This window comes from Pleurodeles waltl, chromosome 4_1 (assembly GCF_031143425.1).
Source record: "Pleurodeles waltl isolate 20211129_DDA chromosome 4_1, aPleWal1.hap1.20221129, whole genome shotgun sequence".
Lineage (NCBI taxonomy): Eukaryota > Metazoa > Chordata > Amphibia > Caudata > Salamandridae > Pleurodeles > Pleurodeles waltl.
In genome coordinates this window covers 198,874,318-198,889,779 of record NC_090442.1, presented here as the reverse complement: position 1 = coordinate 198,889,779, position 15,462 = coordinate 198,874,318, and the positions used below count along the sequence as shown (strand labels likewise).

Sequence of the window (15,462 nt, the reverse complement as noted above, 5' to 3'; positions counted from 1 at the left end):
TGTGGTTTTCTTGCTTTAAAGACCTTCAGTAATTGCCCGTTAATTGTTAATTCCTGGTTTGTGTTTGTAAACTGGTCCAGTTCATATCCTATTGGGTTTGGTGAGCTTTAGTTGACCCCCAAATATTATCTTGTCACTTTGACAATCACTTTGACAACAGATTACGCTTGGTTACTTACTGTTAGTCTTCCCATGACCTTTGCTTTTCAGTTCTCATTGCTTTCTATCATCTGTAAACCTGTCAATTATGTAACCCTTTTAGTCATAGATATTTATTATATGAGATTAAAATGTACTTGTAGATTGGATGGGTTTTTTAAATGCTGAGGGTATTCTGTTTTTTTGTTGTTGTTTTTTTTTTTAATAGTTGACCATGTTCTGTTTTTTCCAGGTAATCATTCTTCCTGTAGTGCACCTTCAGCCACACATCCACAGCAAGGATATCTCCTTCCTCCTGACAGCATTCCTGAGAATGGACTAAACCAACTGTTGCAGCCTTACAGACCTTCTCCCTCTTCTGAGAATCTCTGTTCAGCTTTCACCAGTGATGCAGCTCTCTCTGTTCCCAGTCTTTCGGCACCAGGCCAAGGTAAGCACTCAAAGAGAAAAGGTTAATTGCCGCCAAAATTTGAATCTTTCTACCTCCCTAACCATTCACTGCCCTTACCTTTGTCCCTGCAATCAGCAGACATTATCCAAAAGAAGCTTCATCAACCAAAGACCTGTGCTTCATTTTAGATATGTTTTTACATTTTATTAGCATTTGGTTAGGTCACCATATGTATCTCGGAGTCGATAATGCCAGTCTGATCACTTCTTTTTTTACATTTCTATATGGATCAAATGTTCTACGCTGTGAGATCCATTACTTGTGTGTCATTTTGAGTAACTGCATACCCTTGCCACTTGTGCCCAAGTAATCTGCCATTTTGGAGTAAGAGGTTCAGTTTTTGCTGACTGATTGAGAAGGGTTAGGGATATTGAATCAAATGGAAATATAATCGAGAAGCAGAAATATATGAATATGTTCATGGGACAACTAAAAGAAGATAGCGGTGAGAGTTAAATAGGTTGTGTGTTTCACGTAAGTTGTGTGTTTCACCATTAATTGTTACCTAATTAAATTAGATAAGAACAGCATAGCCAACTGGCACCATTCTCTATTGACATATTTACTCATCCCTTGGCTTATTTGTGGATTTTCACTCTCCAAGCTATTGTTGACATATGTGTTTCCATTCCTTACTCAGAGGTAGTTTGAGCCTTGCTGTTTTATCTCTCTTGCAAGTCACCATTAATTTCATGTTTCTTGAACTCAAGCTAGTCCCAAGATTCTCTGTAATAGCATCTACTTTATTATTCTTGTATACTGAATGTGTCCATCCGCACGTGGGTTATTCAAACACTTGTAAGATGGAAAGATTATGTTCTAGTATGGCAAAAACGATGCCTAATTAAAGGCAGAATTTGCTTTGATTTTTTTTTCTGATTAGTTTTTAATATTTTCTGGAATATGAGCACTAAAAGCAAAACAAAAATGTAGAGTGGTGGATATAGTTAAGATAGCCAGGATAGAGAACTGTTGTAACAAATTGGCAATTTTTCCTATCCTCTTTGCAGAATTCTTCTTCTGAACTACTCTTTCTGATTGACCGCTCTTCAGTCTCTCCAAAACTTCAATTTTTTTTTCATGACAAGTATCAGGGCAGAAGTAACCGGGCCATTTCTTAGTATTTTATCTTCTATGAACTGACAAGATTGTATCTCATATATATTACTGTGTTGTAACAATTGCTGTAAAGATTTTCTATAGATTATTCTTAAATGGTACATTATTCTTACCTGATATCAGTCATCGACATCTGTGACTATTGGTACAAATTATGTTCATTTCCAAATTTTGACTCTCGGATAGCAAGCTCTCATAGAAATCTCTTTCCTGGAACACAGATACTTGTGTTTATCTAGTTTTCTATGCATTTCAACCAATGTTCATCCAAGCACTGAGTTATCATGATGGCTACAGTTCCCCCCTCACATTAGTGGCTGTCGCTCAAACACATTCTAGCACCTTCTTGAGGCAAAGAACAAACTAGCGGATAGCATTAGCGGGGAGACCTATGACAAGGAAGAGCTACAGCTCCAGGTGAAGGTCTCAAGAGGTATTTCAACTGTGGAGGCCCTCTGAAGATGAACTTGTTTGCAATGCGTTTGAAATGCCTAAACTTTCACTTCGGGCTTACCATGAACAATATCATTAAAAACCTCAATGACTGTCGACTCTTTCAGATATAACTATGATATATGATAGAGACTTCTATTTGCAGTTCCTTACCTTAGAATTTCCTCCAGGCATCAAACTGAATCCAGAGATTTTTCTTCGAGCAGTACCCTTGCATGCCATCAGGTGGCGTCTGTCGACTCTGCATCTCTTGTTTAAGTTTGCGATCATATATAAACGCCACCCCGGCACGCTGATGTAGGTTCTTTTCGTGCCAAGCTATCGCACATCCAGAGAAGAGATACACTCAGACGTGTTTTGACTGACTTTTTGGCCCTTTTGTCGAACGTTTTCAGTTCTTGGTGCATCAAGATGTCTTCCCATAAGACCGGATTCAAGCTGTGTGATTCCTGTCACCGCATGATGTCAGTGACGGATCTGCACCTCATGTGCTTGTCTTGTCTGGAGTGCGACCATGGCCAAAATCGCGCTCTGAATGCCAGGTCATATCCCCGGAGCCTGCTTTTGGGTCGGCTCTGCACCTTCCAGAGTTTCCGAGAGCCGGAGCCACCCCTGCCCAACTCGGAGTTTAATGAGGCCATGCGCCTCGTATTTGAGCGGACCGACTCTCCTGCGATGCCCTCTGGCCCAGTAGGGTCAGCAGTGGCCCCCTCATGTTCCGCACTAGCGGCTTTGGCCTGTGCTACGGAGAGTACCCCAGGATCCATTTCCGGACCCAGCGCTGGCTGTGCCATTGCGACCTTCACCGGCACTGGTGCAGAAGTTGTCGGTTGAGCCCATAATCGACGTCGATCCCATACTCATTTCAGACTGCGACCAGGAGGAGGAACAGCATCACCTGACGCTGATTCAGACTTCAACAGGAACATCACTCCCCAGGTTGGATCTTGACCTTTATACCTATGAATATGGGTACGGTGAGAGTATGGATGGGTCGCAGGCCCCTCTAGATTACCAGCTTGAAGACCCTTCCATGGACTGGGCCCTGGAATTGGGTAAAGCCAGAGTGTTGGACACCTCCCCTGACTCTGGGATGCTTTATCTCCATTCTGTGGCTACGGAAGAGGAGCATCCTACTCAGTGGTGGTGAGAAGAGCGGCTGAGGTCCTGGGCCTCGACTTGCCTTCAGTGGCAGTGAGGACTAACCTCCTGACTGAGGTGCTTCAGCCTGGGACTTCCACATCAGAACCCTATTGCCCTTCAATGAGGCCCTCACTGATGTCCTGCTGGGGACGTGGTCTAAACTGAGTACAGAGACTCCTGTCGACAGGACAATCTCCAGCACCCATAGGCCTGCGCCTAACAACTCTAAATTCCTGACCCAACTCCCTGTGCCTGAGAGCTTAGTCATTCAGGCTTCTTCCTATTTGGGCACATTCCCTTCTGCACCTCTAGACAGGGAATCAAAAAGACTGGACCAACTTGGGAAGAAAATGTTCTGGAATACGGTTGTGCAGGTGCAGCTACAGGTCCCAAAGGAGGCCCGGGCCATTCTCTCCCAAGCTGTTGCTGATGGGATAGATGCAGCCAAGATCACGATTCGATGTGGGCTGGACACCACCGGCTCACTAGGCAGATCAGTTTGGTAGACTGTGGCCTTTCAGCGCCACGCTTCGTTGAGGACGTCTGGCTTTTCGAGGGATGTCAAGCAAACACTTATGGACATGCCTTTTGATGGCACCCTTCTCTTCGGAGACAGAGTGGACTCCGTGCTTGAGCGCTTTAAGGAGTCCAGGGCTATTGCTCGGTCCCTTGACCTCGCAACTGCTTCTCACCCCCCTCAGTCCATGTTTTGGTGCTTTTGTGGCTACTGAAGGAGCACCCAACCGTGTCCATTTCCCTCCAGCCACCAGGCTGCGCATGCCGCCCAGCCTCTGCTTGGCCGTAGACGTGGGATCCAAAGTTCCAGTGGATCAGGAAGCCAGCGGTCAGCCCAGTCCACAACTCCTCCCACTGCAGCCACCAAACCTTCCTAGCCTGTCACTCCATCCCAGACCAGTTGGTGGCAAGATTCGCCATCACCTTCCCCACTAGGAATCCATCAGGTCCGACAGGTAGGTTTTGAAAAATGTCCAAAGGGGATACTAACTTCCCTTCGGACTACTCCTCCTGCCATGCAACCATCCTACGATTGGATGACAGAGGATCACTTGGCACTTCTCCGCGTGGAGATTACAGCTCTCTTGGCCAAGGGAGCCAGAGTAGGTTGTGGTTGTTATTCCCACTACCTTCTGGTGCCCAGAAAGGACAATAGCCTTCGTCCTATCCTAGACCTCTGGGCCCTCAATCTCTTCCTCAGGTAGGAGAACTTCAAAATGCTCACTCTGGCTCAGGTCCTTTCTGTCCTAGAGACTGGATAGTAGGGTTGGACTTGCAGGATGCCCACAGGCGTCACTTATGATTCATGGTTCCTTACAAGTACTTTAAGTTCACTGTGTTCCCCTTCGGCCTTATCAGCCCCCCTCGGGTGTTCACAAAAGTGATGGTGGTGGTCACAGCTCATCTTCGCCAGCTAGGGTTTTCAGTCTTCCCTTAACTCGACATCTGACTGTTGAAGGCTACGGTGACCTGCATTTGCTGGGGTTCACCATAAATGTGCCGAAGTCACACCGGACTCCCTGTCAGATGCTCACTTTCATCAAAGCTGTTCTGGTCACAGTGCAGTTTCAGGCAAGTACAGGATATTCAGGCTATGATAATGTTTCAGCCTCTAATCTGGGTCTTAGTGAGAATGACCCTGAGGCTGCTGGGCCTCATGGCTTCCTGCATCCTGCTGGCCACACATGCCAGATGGAATATGCGGGCTCTGAAGTGGGACCTGAAGTTCCATTGGGCGAAGCATCAGGGGAATCTCATCGACATGGTCCAGATATCAGAGAGAACTGCACATGATCTGCAGTGGTGGTTAGCGAACTGAGATTAAGTCAGAAGCAGATCCCTCTCAGTGCCTTGATCAGACAGTGGTGACAAATTCGTAACCCCTGGAATAGGGCAGCCACATGAAAGAGGCAGAGATCAGAGGCATCTGGTCTCAGACGAAGTCCGGGCTCCACATCAACCTTCTGTAGCTCAGGTCGATCAGGCCTGCTTTGAAAGTACTCCTTTCCTCTCTCCAAGGGAAAGTGGTGCAGGTGTTCACAGACAACACCACCACCATATGGTACTGCAACAAGCAGGGCGCGGTGGGGTCATGGACCCATTATCAAGAGGCCCTGTGTCTCTGGATATGGCTGGAATGTCAGGGCATATCCCTGGTGGTTAAACATCTGGCGAGCTCTCTAAGCTCAGCCGTCAATGCATGGTCAATCATGAACTGTTTCGCGCGTTGGAGTTTCCAAGGCTGCATTCGCTGGGCGATGCTTTTCATCTTGAGTGGTACTCAGGCCTCCTTTACGCCAGTACCACTTCTGCCTAGAGTTCTCAAGAAGATCAAGAATGACCGTTCCCAAATAATTCTTAAGGCTCCTGACTGGGCATGGAGCGTATGGTATCCCGAGCTTCTGAGTGTGGCCATCGATCCTCCACTCAGACTGCCTCTTCAGGAGGATATTCTGTTGCAGCAGCAGAGGAGGGTTCTCCACCTGAACCGGTCCAGTCTCCATCTTCTTGTGTGGAGTTTCAGCAGTGGTAGTTGACAGCTTTCGACCTTCCACCCAAAGCCTTTGATGTTATCTTGGCAGCTCTGTGTCCCTCCACTAAAACGGTATACGCCTGTCGTTGGCATAAATTTGTGGCACGGTGTAACAACAAAACTGTTGATCCTGTTTCTGCATCTCTGTCTGAGGTCCTCTTGTTTATTCTTTCTCTTACTTAGCAGGGCTCTGCTTTGGACACCGGTTATCTGTCTGCTATCTCTGCGTTTCTCAGTCTTCCTGATCAACCCACCTTGTTTAAATCTCCCTTTGTGGTGCCATTCCTTAAAGGTCCTATCCACATTTTCCTGCCTACCCCATTCATAAGGCCTCAGTGGGATTTGAACCTGATACTTACTTTCTTCATGTGTGCTCCTTTTGAGCCTTTTTATAATCGTCCTCTTAGGCTCATCACCTTAAAAACAGCCTTCCTTGTAGGCATCACCTCTGCACAGAGAGTGAGTGAGCTACAAGCTTTTTCTTCGAAGCCACCCTTCATCTCTGTCCATCCTGACAAAAAGTGGTGCTTCATTCTTGAGCCTCTTTCCTTCCTAAAGTGGTCACGCCCTTTCGTGTAGGCCAATCCATCACCTTGCCTACTTTTTATCTGCCCCCACATCCTTGTCGTGAGGAGGAGAGACTTCACTGTCTGGATCCAAAAAGGGCATTGGTGTTCTACTTCAGTCGTACCAATGACTTGCAGGTGGACGATCAACTCTTTTGTGGTTTATATGGGTGCGAAGAAAGGATAGGTGGTGCAGAATAGAGCCACCCCTAGATGGGTTATCAAACTGTGCTATGCTTTGGCTAAGAAGCAACCCCCTGGGATTTTGCATGCTCACTCCATCAGAGCAACAGCTGCAACCACTGCATTAGCACAGGGAGTTCCAGTCCTGGACATCTTCCAGGTGGCAACGTGGGCATCTCTGCACACGTTCCCCGAACACTACTGCCTGGACATTCAGGTCCGCAGGGATGACTATTTTGGCTGTTCGTTCCCGTAATACTTCCTAGTATGATCTTGGTTTGCAGACCCAACTCCGGGGATGGTATTGCTTATGTATCTATTCTGAGGTAAGGAATCTGAAACTAGAAGTCCCTATCAGATGAACAAGTTACTTACCTTTGGTAACTAATTATCTGGTTGAGACACATTCTAGTTGCAGATTCCTTACCAACTCATCCATCCTCCCTGCTCCCTCCCCGGGACAGCGACTCCCTTTCAGGGTCCTAGTTCTGGCGCACCAAGCTCAGTGTTCGTCATGGCTCCACGCTTCTGGCGTCAAGTCATGAAAAGAAACTGTTGTCAGCACGCCGGGGTGATCTACAACCGCAATGTCAGATGCAGAGGCGACCAATGCCACACAAGGGTACTGCTCAAAGAAAAATCTCCGGATCCAGTCTGAAGCCTGTGAGAAATTCTAAGGTAAGGAATCTGCAACTAGAATAGGTCTCTACCAGATAATTCATAACCGAAGGTAAGATACTTGTTCTTTCCTCCAATTCCCTTGGTACAGTGTGTATACTGCACACTCAGATCAACTTTAAGATTAATCCTCTACACAGTAGGCGGATACCACAAACCTGGTGTCTAGACCTACCTCAGATGTCAGTTCAGTAATGGATCAGATTGCCAATGTATCCCCATCGTTTTACCAGAGACCATGGGGAGATGATATGCTGCAACCGAGGATCTCCCAGAGCCTAGAATCTGGCGCCTGAATTCTTGTTGGTAATTAGGAACTTCCTGGATGTGGTATGATGGTCCTCAGATAGACCAGAGCTCCTATCATGATGTTCAGTTGCCATATGGTGGCGGAGATTCTGTTTCTGTGGTTTGGACAAAGTTAACCATCTTCTTCATTATTTTCCACACCAGTTACTTACAAATTATTTTGTGCTTGTAGAAGAGTTTACATGTGATATTCCCTCAGAAGCAATCTTTTAGCAATTTCCCAATGCAGAGGTAGCCCACGGGATTCATTGCTGTTTACTATGCACACCCAAGATGTCCTTGTGGCACTGATAAGCACATTTTAATCAAAGTGCAGGTGTGCTCCTATCCTGAAAATGAACACATTTGTTTCCAAATTGATTTTCAACATACAGTGTCATTAAAATTCAGGTTTTTCTTCAGGCATGTCTTTTACAAGGTTCTGTAAAGAAATCAAAGTCCCCAGAACTCATCCAATACTCCTTTCTAAACTTCCTTCAGACTGATATAAATCATAGACTAATGTTATAAATCATAGGCTAATTTCACTTGTATTATTTTGAAATCCCATTTGCACCAGCTGAAAGAGCATTGGATACTTAAAGTGGTGTATGAGATATTTTGGGTTTGCATGCCCTTCACTTTTATGCTGGAGTAGTCTTTGTTAAATATCTTCTCTAATGGCAGTGGTGTTACATCTTCACAAATCTTAAACATAATTGTGTCAATATATGGTCTTTTTCCTTGAAATGCTTTGCACAATAGGAATTTAAATACGTATTCCTGATGCAAGACCTTGTGTTCATTTGTATGAAGTGTAAGCACTTCCTGCATTTTTTTATTACACATTGTTGGGTTTTCAATTATGCAAGAAAACCAAGCAACAACCTTCAGGCCTGAGGGGCGAGTGTTAATACACCAATTATAACACATATTGCAAGCAGATTTATACACATCAAAACAAATGTACCCAGTCCAGTGGCAGGTAGGGTCGCATTTCTGTTGTGTGGTAAAAACCATCCATCACCTGACCGCAGTCTGTCTATTATTTCTTAAATCTGATCCATGCTCTCCAAAAACGGTTTTACTTCTAAGGGATCCCCCACACCTTGACACCATCACTGCATGGAAGTCCATTTCTCTGTCCCATTTGTGCATTGGTGGTGCCTTTTCATCCCACCAATGCCTGACCAAGTGTCTCTTGGCCACCATATTTGTTGCTGCTATAGAGTGCCCCACCTTATCCACAGCAAGATGATATTGAGATCAAGAACTAGGGGTATACTTTCCACTGCCCAATCCGATTATTGATTACAGTCCAATTTGATTGCGCTCCCAGACAGGTCCACAGTACATGGTAGAGGGAGCCAGGAGAAAAACTACATTGCAAACATGAAGGGCCTTGAGCATGTCCTATATGCCAGAGACAATCCGGGGCATAGTAAATCCAGTGAAAATACTTTCACTGGATCAAGCAGAAGCACATGTATATACCACGCGTTCTTAAGGTCATTTTCGTCTCCTCCCACACCTCATCCTCAGGGGTCCCCACGTCTTCATTCTACCGCGCTCTTAAGGTCCCCATGGATCTGGTTTGTGGTGGCTAGTGATTTATACAGACTGGATTTGCCCCTTACACCCATCTCGTCAGTGACCAATTTGCGTTTAATCAGGGACAATTCGGGTAGAGCCTCTAGTCTATCCTTGTAGCTCTCCAGAGCATGCTGCAATTGGAGATAGTGATAGAACTGAGAGGAGTGTAGGTGGAACTAAACTGTTAGTTCTTGGAAAGACCGCATGTGCCCATCCCTCGAGACATCACCCAGTGTAGAGGTGCCAACAAATCCCATGGTCAAAACCCCACTAGGCCTGACATTTCCACCAGCCACGTCCCATGCCAGAAGAGAGTTACCCCGTGAGGGTGCCATGCAATTTCATATGGCAAAGTGCTGCATACCAACAGTGAATTGGGCCCTGTGTAATAGATGGCATGGAGTGCGGGATGCCAGACCATAGAGCAAAGAGGATAGAGCAATGCTAGTTCCAGTCTGAAGGCCGGGTCTCCCTTATCCGCCCAGAACCAGTCATTTACATTGACCATTTGTGATGCCCAGTATTTTAACCGAATATCTGCCTACCCTAATCCTGCATTGAACGCAGAGAAACCGCACTTTCGATTGACACCGTAGGGGTCTTGACCACAAGAAATTGGAAATATCTGCCTGCAAGTCGATAAAGAAAGTAGGTAGTAGTATGAGGAAAATGCTGCAGTACATAAGAAACAAGAGAGAGACAGTCTTAAAAAGCGGCCCGCAATTGGAAACGGCAGCTTGGACCGCTCATCCATGTATCTTTGAGCCCTGGCCACCAGTGGAACTATGTTAAGGTCCCAGTATCACAATTTTGTAAAAGTGACCGTCAAGTCCATGTAATGGAAACTGTCCTCGGTCCCTAGTCGAGGTTCCACCCATTCCTGCCCCAATGCTCCTCGTGTGAGCATGAGGGTTGATTTATTCCAGTTGACTTTAAACCCAGAGGCCTCCCCACATACATCTCTAAGATGGCCATAAACGTCGTCAGCGTGTCTTAGGCCTCTGAAAAAAGAGGAGCATATCAACCTTGTTGAGTGAAACCCGATCTTATACCCCTCCCCTGCAGTCGAAGCCGCACTGTCTAGCATCGATTCGAATAAGCTCTGCTAGGGGCTCCATCACCAAAACAATAATGGAGATAAGGGGCAGGCCTTCTGGGTACCCCTCTCAACGGGAATCTCTTGGAGAGGGCCCAGTTAATGCAGACATGTGCCTACAGGTCAATATAGAGTACAGGCATCCACCGCCGGAACCATGGTCCAAAACCCATTTACCACTATCTACGTTTAACCAACATAGCCCTTCCGACAAGGTTATTCAAAAAACTCCACTGTTTTAGTTAAACCTGTCCAAATTTTTTCATAATTGCCTTCTTGCCCATTCAAGGAAGTTTTAAAAGTGCTCCTTGTGATAGGTCACACTTTGAGCATCCTGAAATGCATCCGTTCCATTTACTTGTGGTGTTAATGTGGACTCTAAGAAATTATTTGTATCCTTCAGCATGTTTTAATGCCAGCAATAGTGTTTTCCTAGTATGTATCGCAAGTGGGTGTTCTCCACATCTAACAGTTATGTTTTTTATCATGTCTAATACAAATCCATTTTTTATCTTTGCGGTTTGCAAGATTTTTTTCTTAGATTTTTGCACAGATAATTCATAGGTTTTTCAACGAATTAACAGTTCCTTCATTAGTACACTATCATTTTCTTTATGTGGTTCATGGCCGTTTTATCTGCTTTCATCCAGATGAAGGGAGATCAAAGCGCCATTGATCTTTTCATTTTATTTTGTACCAGCTCATCCTTACAGGCCTCATAGGTGAACCATTTTACAACTTCATCTTGATTAATATGGTTTTGTTTTTTCATGAGAGACGGTTCTGTGAGCTTTCAAGAGTTGACTGCAAGTAAGGTTTTAAATGTGGTGGATGAAAACGTGTGCACACGTTAAAAGCAGCTAACTTTTTGTCCATATCCATTTCAAAGCCCTTGGTAGTTTGTTTCATTGTCATATCCAAGAAATGTATTTCGGGTTTGCCCATGTCAAAATAAGCATGATAGATAATGACAGTTTATTTGAAAATCATTAAACTGTCACATTTCTGGATCTTTTGCCGATGGCATTGAATTAAACAGTAAAACGCCACTGGATGTTTATGTAGCTGTCTAACTGATTTTCAAAATGTTTTCTCTATTCCAAAAGTACATGTTTATGTCTGCAAATGTCAGAGGAACTTTGCTGCCCATGTCTGTGGTTTGTAGGTAAAAATGGTGTTCACACAAAGTAGTTTGCGAAACATCATCAAATTCGGCAGTTGTCAACAAGAAGTCACAATAACCAGCCTGGAAATTCTTTTTTTTTTATGAGTATTGAATGTTGACAGCTTTTAAGACTTCAGTGTGCGGTGCATTCCCATGCATATTATCCACATCGCATGTTCATTATTTATTTCCTCAGAAGTTACATTCTTGAAATGGGCTAGTAGGTCAGTACTGTCCTTCAAAGTATATACTATCAAGAATATCACCTTTTGAAGGAAACATGCAAAAGAAAGAAATATGCAGAAACTGTTGTCTTTTTGGAGGACTTTTGTCATGCTTTTTATATTGTCGGTAGTGCATTATTTGCCTGCACTCTTTGGTTTTTCAGATAACATCACAATGGTTACTATTGTGGTGAATACAGTTTCTTTCAGAATTTCATACACAAGGTTCTACGTAACACAGCTTCGTCCACCCAAGATTTTTTTTTTTTTAACTTGTGTCTTACCACCCACACACACATTATTCAGCATAATGAATATTGTTCTCTGTAACCTAGTGTCCCAATTTCGATGATGACTTTGTCATTTTTCTAATGTTTTTCATTCAGCCTATTCCAATTTTTTACCTTTTGAGTGAAGAAATTGTATTGTGTCATGTGGGACTGGTATTTCTAATAACTGAATTGCACAGCCTCTAACTGGGATTCAGTTGTACTTTTTGGGATGGATAATATGCTCTAACTCTCTTCTACTTCTACTTTTTTTTTCTTTTTTCTAAAACGAATCACTGAGCAAGAGATGTACTTGACTGTAAGGTTCGACCCAGAAGCAGGAAGGGCCTTTATTGGCTTATAAACGCAACAAGTGGGTGCTCATAGGAGGCTGATGAAACTGTCCAGTGCATCTCTGCAAAATCTCAGTGCTGGTACTCCGTAGGAAGGGACTTCATATGGGGGTTTGTTCAATATCTTATGCCACTGAAGCTCATATGGACTTCTCCTCAATATGTTCTCTGACAGGAATGAGTGCTCAACTTCTTAGAGTTCTGGTGCCATTGTGCCTAGTTGGGTAGCCAGGCTGGATCCCACAATTTAGCTCCTGTCAGGGCCTATGCACCCAGAGGTGAAGATGAACTTGAGCAAATGGTCCAACAGCATTGAAGGAAGATGCAATCCCCAAAGACCCTACAGCTTCTGGGAAGGACACTTCCTTTCCCCAGTCATTGACATTCCTGTTCAACCAGAATAATTCATCAAGTATTGGGGAGCAGGGGCTGGTTGTTGGACCCGCTGCCCTTAATTTGGCAAACATAGAAGTTTGATTTTTATTTTAATAGATCTTGTCTCTGACATTCATGCATCAGATGGTTGTTTGGAAGTAAAGACACAGTATGGCTACTGGCTACTTCTTGTAGCGTTTATTTTGCTTTAAAACTTGTTGGTTGCAGCATAGTCACTCCCAACTGAAGTTTCAAAGAGAAAAAAATAAATAAATCTGCTAGGAAACCTTAAAGACAGCTAAGTTAGTATGTACATACTATAGAATCACTCAATGGAAGAAAAGCAGGTTTCTGTTGACATCACGATTGATAATAAAAGAATGTTCGAGAGTCTGTGCCTGTCTAGGAAAGGCAGTGTAGTCACAAATACGTATAGCCAGGATTGCCCTCACAAATCTATTAATCAACTTTGAGAAAGAGGTTCTGGCTTTGCCTCTCGATAGTAAGTTACTCATGGATTGGAAATAAGCGAACCCCAGGACATTGAAATATGAAAGATGGTTTCCCTACTACATCTTCATACTTTAAAGAGGTGAATCATCTCGGAGAGAGTTATCTTCCTGAAAATGGATCCTCTATTCTCCGTCATTCATATTGTCTCATATGAATCTGTATTTGGAAAAATGGTTGGATAGTTGCTATCTCACGAACCTCAAACTATGGTCAGATCAGGGCAAGAAACTGCATACCTGGATTCTGGAACTTTAAAACTACTTTCCTTGAAATTACATAATTTATCCTGAAGTTCTGCAGGAGTGTGTTGATTGGTAAAATGAACAAGAAAACATTTTTTGTAATCAAACATTAATTCCTACTATGTTTACTGAGTGGTGCACCTTGTACTACAGAATTCTCATTGAGCAAGTGAATCAATCAGCATTGAAGATCTCTGGGATTGACAGACTCGGTCATGGCCCACGTGAAGGGAACCTGAACCACACATAGTTGCAATAGCTCCCTGGTGTGGTACCGTCAGTAGTATAGTTGTAATGCCCTGTCATGGGGCTGGGAATGCTTGGCAGGCAGTGTTTGCTTTGTACATATACTCTGTTAACACTGAAACAACAACCTGTGATCTGTCAACCTAATAATGTGACTTAGATTATCTACCAGAAACTTTATAATTTGAGGTAATCTTCTGTATCTCCGCTCTAGATAACTTGATGTTGATGTTTGAGGTACATAGCTGTAGCTAACAAGTCGTGCATACTTCTGTCATGTAGTATTTGTCATAGGGTACTGTGACTCCACCTCTTGCTTGCAATGCACAAGGTCATCACCTCTATTGTTAGATTGGTTTTTTTTTCCGCTTTCGAGTTCAAACGTGTGCTCCTGTGCTCTGGATTGACGTCATTGTGGTGGTGTTTTCGATCTGTATGGTTCCTCTCCCTCTGTTGGTATTATATTTGATCTTGTTTTCCCTTCTCTTCTGTCTGGTCAACACCTACAGTTTCGTCAAGGACGGTTCTCTGGTTGACTCCAGCCCACGGTGGGCTCTCATCATGCCTTGCATGGGATGGAATGGACGCCCTTCAGTATTGCCCTCGGTGTCATGCAAAGTACCCTTGGGCCGACCTCCACCTAGTCTGTAATTTTTGCCTTTCACCTGAGCACAACGAAGCCTCTTGCAGTGCGTGCCGGTCCTTCTGGTCAAAAAGAGACTTTTAGACCCTGGGGCCCTTCGATTCGAGATGTCACACAAGAGTGGCAAAGTTACCTCAGACCACTTCTGCACCAAGGACCTCGAAGGGGAACATCATCCTGAGCCTTTGGCCGCTGACGAGGAGACTTCTCGACCAATGAAATTTCAGTCTCCGACTTCGAGATAGAAGACCTCCCGCCATCTCAACAGGTCATGGTTTACAGCTTCTGCTCCCCCTGCCCTTCGACACAGCTCTGAGCTTCCACTCTACTTAGGGGTATTAAGCCACTCTGGACCCACAGAGGCAGGCTTCTGGGCCGTCAGTGCTGTCGTTACCTGGTCGGCACCCACTGTTGACTTCAAACACTACGCCTAGCTGCAGCTCAGCGCAGATGAAAATCTTGAAGCAGACTCCCTCAAAGCTGCCTGCTCGCAGGACAGTGCAGAAACTCAAATCTGTGCCGAAAAATTCAGTGGCGACCGGAAAATCAGCCATCAAACCTTTGGACAAACTTGCCACTCACCAGAGGCAAATAATCATTTACCCCCAGACAGGCCGAATCCTCATGCAACCTCCAGCGCCAGGCACTTGACCTCCAAAGACACAGCTTAGCTTTGAGGAAGCTCTAGGGCCCCCTCCACGACAAAAGTAAAGGAGGAAGCACAACAAAGCCACCAGTCCTCTTCCTAACCTGGTGTTGCCCTTCCCTCCTCCACCCCACCCAAACACCATGCCCACATGTCCTTCTCTGTCTGACCCACTTTCGTACACACACACAGGACTGACATGGGTGAATATGGCAGGGAGGAAACAAACGACCTTCCAACCACAAGGAGACCCATAGCTTTCTTATGACGTGGATCCACTAGTACATAAGGATCCCAACCTTTAACCTGCCCACCCCTCCCATCCAGATGACAACACCGCTACCACAAGGTATTGGGTAGTGCTGTAGCTTACCATAATATAGAAATGCATAAGGGGCCTGTTGAAGGGGATTACCTCTTCAAAACTTTCCTCTGCCCATCGTTCAATACTGTATCTGCCTATGCTGAAAAAGATGGTCAAGCAGGCTCCTGATATCTTGAAGGAGCAG

General features: G+C 44.7%; 1 protein-coding gene across 6 annotated transcripts in view; it reads left to right on the top strand.

Moving 5' to 3' along the window:
- The window catches only part of WNK1 (WNK lysine deficient protein kinase 1), a 669,373-nt gene that overhangs the window by 577,727 nt on the left and 76,184 nt on the right, over nucleotides 1–15,462 (top strand). For all 6 annotated transcript variants that reach the window (XM_069228121.1, XM_069228119.1, XM_069228120.1 and 3 more), the window contains one exon: nucleotides 392–589. In XM_069228121.1, the coding sequence (XP_069084222.1) occupies nucleotides 392–589 (198 nt within the window). The remainder of the gene's footprint in view (nucleotides 1–391; nucleotides 590–15,462) is intronic.